This window comes from Limulus polyphemus, unplaced genomic scaffold (assembly GCF_000517525.1).
Source record: "Limulus polyphemus unplaced genomic scaffold, Limulus_polyphemus-2.1.2 Scaffold2377, whole genome shotgun sequence".
Taxonomy (NCBI): Eukaryota; Metazoa; Arthropoda; class Merostomata; order Xiphosura; family Limulidae; genus Limulus; species Limulus polyphemus.
Genome location: NW_013667987.1, coordinates 94,478 through 97,804, shown reverse-complemented (window position 1 = coordinate 97,804; position 3,327 = coordinate 94,478). Strand labels below are relative to the sequence as shown.

The 3,327-nt window shown below is 34.9% G+C and overlaps 1 protein-coding gene across 2 annotated transcripts in view; it reads left to right on the top strand.

Annotated features, from left to right (window-relative positions):
* Positions 1 to 3,327, top strand: part of LOC106466766 (ubiquitin-like protein 3) — a 21,379-nt gene that overhangs the window by 14,113 nt on the left and 3,939 nt on the right. For both annotated transcript variants that reach the window (XM_013927065.2, XM_022394853.1), the window contains exon 5: positions 462 to 539. In XM_013927065.2, the coding sequence (XP_013782519.1) occupies positions 462 to 539 (78 nt within the window). The remainder of the gene's footprint in view (positions 1 to 461; positions 540 to 3,327) is intronic.

Genomic DNA, 3,327 nt, shown 5'->3' with positions numbered 1-3,327 from the left:
CTCAACATTCCATTTTCTGTGATTATTACTGACATATGTAAGTAAATTACGTAATGATAAAAATGTCTCAACATTCCATTTTCTGTGATTATTACTGACATATGTAAGTAAATTACGTAATGATAAAAATGTCTCCTCAACATTCCATTTTCTGTGATTATTACTGACATATGTAAGTAAATTACGTAATGATAAAAATGTCTCCTCAACGTTTCATTTTCTGTGATTATTACTGACATATGTAAGTAAATTACGTAATGATAAAAATGTCTCCTCAACATTCCATTTTCTGTGATTATTACTGACATATGTAAGTAAATTACGTAATGATAAAAATGTCTCCTCAACATTCCATTTTCTGTGATTACTACTGACTTGTGTAAGAAAATTATGTAATGATAAAAATGTTTTCAGAGTAAAAGAACCAGTATTTTCTTACAGTTGAAATCTTATGTTTACAGCACTTCAGCTCCCATTAGGAAGGACTACAGTGATGCATCTTGTTCCAAGGGAAAACTTACCTGAACCTAATTCTCAAGGTACTGTTACTCGTTCAAAAGTAACATTATTTGGTAAAAATTTACTTTTGTTTATTTTTTACTTGAAAGATATGAAAAATACAGAAAGTATATTTGATGTTCAAAAAGTATTTAAACTCATAATAAATGTGGAACTATAAATAAAATAAATGAATGTGCCTTTTTGATATGTTTTTCAAGGCCTGTTCAGTGAACGCTTTTGACTACGTTACTGGGGCCTCTATCAGGCACGGTTTTTGTTAGCTTAGTCTTAGCTAAACTCATCATTCTAGAGCTAATTTAAGAGATTACAAGTGGTACATCTAGTTAATTAAAAAATAAATGCATAATTTTTAATTTTTCTAAAAGATCAGAATGAATAATATAACAAGAATTTTTGTTAGAGCCCTCCAAAATTAAGAGCTGTCCTTTTTTTTCTTCATCAGAGCAATGTTCAGTGGATGGCTCTTATTTCCTGGTTTATCCCATTAGGAAAGGGGGGGGATACAAGCATGTGCTGTAATGACAGTGGCCTTTTTAATTTTTTCTTTTCATGTGAGAATCCCTCCATGATTTTTAAAGTTGAGGATGTAACTGTATTACGCTTTCTTTGTTGTTCAGGCACTTGGCTGTCAACAGTCTTTGTTTCTGTGACATAATGTTTGGAGCATCTACGTTTAATATCATAAAGCACAATGTTTTGGTTCACTTCATTTTGTCTTGATCCAGGTAAGAATATATTTTTAAGAGTAGGAGGAGATATGGAAACATGTATTATGTTTTAAACAGAAATCTTTGTTTTTCCCCGGTAGGTGGAAATATAATCATTTTATTTTTGTTTTGAAGGTGCAGAAGTATTGTTTAAAAGGGATCTTATGGTGTCCTTGATTATTTTCTCAACATGATTATTCTGCATGAGCTTTTCTTGAAAGAATCCAATTTCTTTTGTTAGGTTTTCTTTCAAAAATATGTTGGTGGCTCTGTTGTTTAGTGTTTTTTATAATGCTTTTATTGACTTGAATTGGGATTCTTTTTGGGTCACTTTTTCACATCCAGGAATGATATAGAACTGGTTGTCGAGATGATGAAGAAAATCATAACTATACAGATGAAAGGGTCGTAAACAAACATCATTCACACATCTCTTCTAAAGCAGCTGATTTTATAAAAGTATTGACATAGCTGTTTAAGTTCTTTATTATAGAAATGTTAAATTGGAGATGGTTGTAAGTGAATACAGAAACTTCATAAAGAATAATTAAGTACCCACAGTGCAGGACCCAGGTTTTCATGAACTGTCTATTATGTCCTGGAGTTCAGAGGTTTGTATTATACTTTTAATTTTGGTTCACCAAACTGCAGAATATAAATATATAGTTTTTTCTGCATCTTGCTGAGAATAGAAAACATAAACAAATTCCTACCATGACCTGGGTATTGAAGCCAGTCTTGGACTTGTAGATGACTATCAACTAATTCTTTCCATGACCTGGGTAATGAGGCCAGTTTTGGACTTATAGATGACTATCAACTAATTCCTACCATGACCTGGGTATTGAGGCCAGTCTTGGACTTGTAGATGACTATCAACTAATTCCTTCCATGACCTGGGTATTGAGGCCAGTCTTGGACTTGTAGATGACTATCAACAAATTCCTTCCATGACCTGGGTAATGAAGCCAGTCTTGGACTTGTAGATGACTATCAACTAATTCCTACCATGACCTGGGTAATGAGGCCAGTCTTGAACTTGTAGATGACTTTCATTTAAGAGTGGGTTCAACTCATTTGTAAAGATTTGGAACCACTAGTTATGAGTTCTAGTCCAGCTAATTTTTGTATACTTTCTTGTATTATAATTGTTTCAGGTTCCATGTGTAAGTGGAAAATCATCACTGTTTCAGGTCCTTCATGAAACAGTGGAGACTATTTAATGTTATTTTCTGTGTATTTTATTATGCTTAGTTGTGACAGTGAAGTCTTCCATTATGTTAGGTCCTTGATGCAATGGTGGAACCTGCCACCATTGTGTTAGGTCCTTGATGCAATGGTGGAACCTGCCACCATTGTGTTAGGTCCTTGATGCAACGGTGGAACCTGCCACCATTGTGTTAGGTCCTTGATGCAACGGTGGAACCTGTCACCATTGTGGTAGTTCTTTCATACAACAATGGAACCTGACACCATTGTGGTTGGTCCTTCATACAACAGTGGAACCTGACCCCATTGTGGTAGGTCCTTCATACAACAGTGGAACCTGAACTCATGAGGTTAGGTCTGTAATGCAACAATATAACATCACAATTGTGTTAGGTCCTTAATGCAACAGTGGAACCTGTAACCATTGTGTTAGGTCCTTCATACAATAGTAGAACCTGTCACCATTATGTTAAGTCCTTAATGTAACAGTAGAACCTGCCATCTTTGTGTCAGGTCCTTGATGCAACAGTGGAACCTACCACCATGAGGTTAGGTCCTTGATGCAACAATATAACCTGTCACCATTGTGTTAGGTCCTTCATACAATAGAAGAACCTGTCACCATTGTGTTGTTAGGTCCTTCATACAACAGTAGAACCTGTCACCATTGTGTTAAGTCCTTTTTGTAACAATGAGCCTGTTGAATTTTAGTTCATCTATTTGCACTATGTTTCATTGTAACCATGAAGATCTGCCACCATTGTTTCACTTCTTTTATTTAACAGCAGGGACTCTCTCTCTCTCTCTCTCATTACTTTTAGTCCCCCTTCCAGTTTGCTGTGCTTGTAGGTAATGTGTAAGTAAAATATTAATGGAAAAAGATCATAAG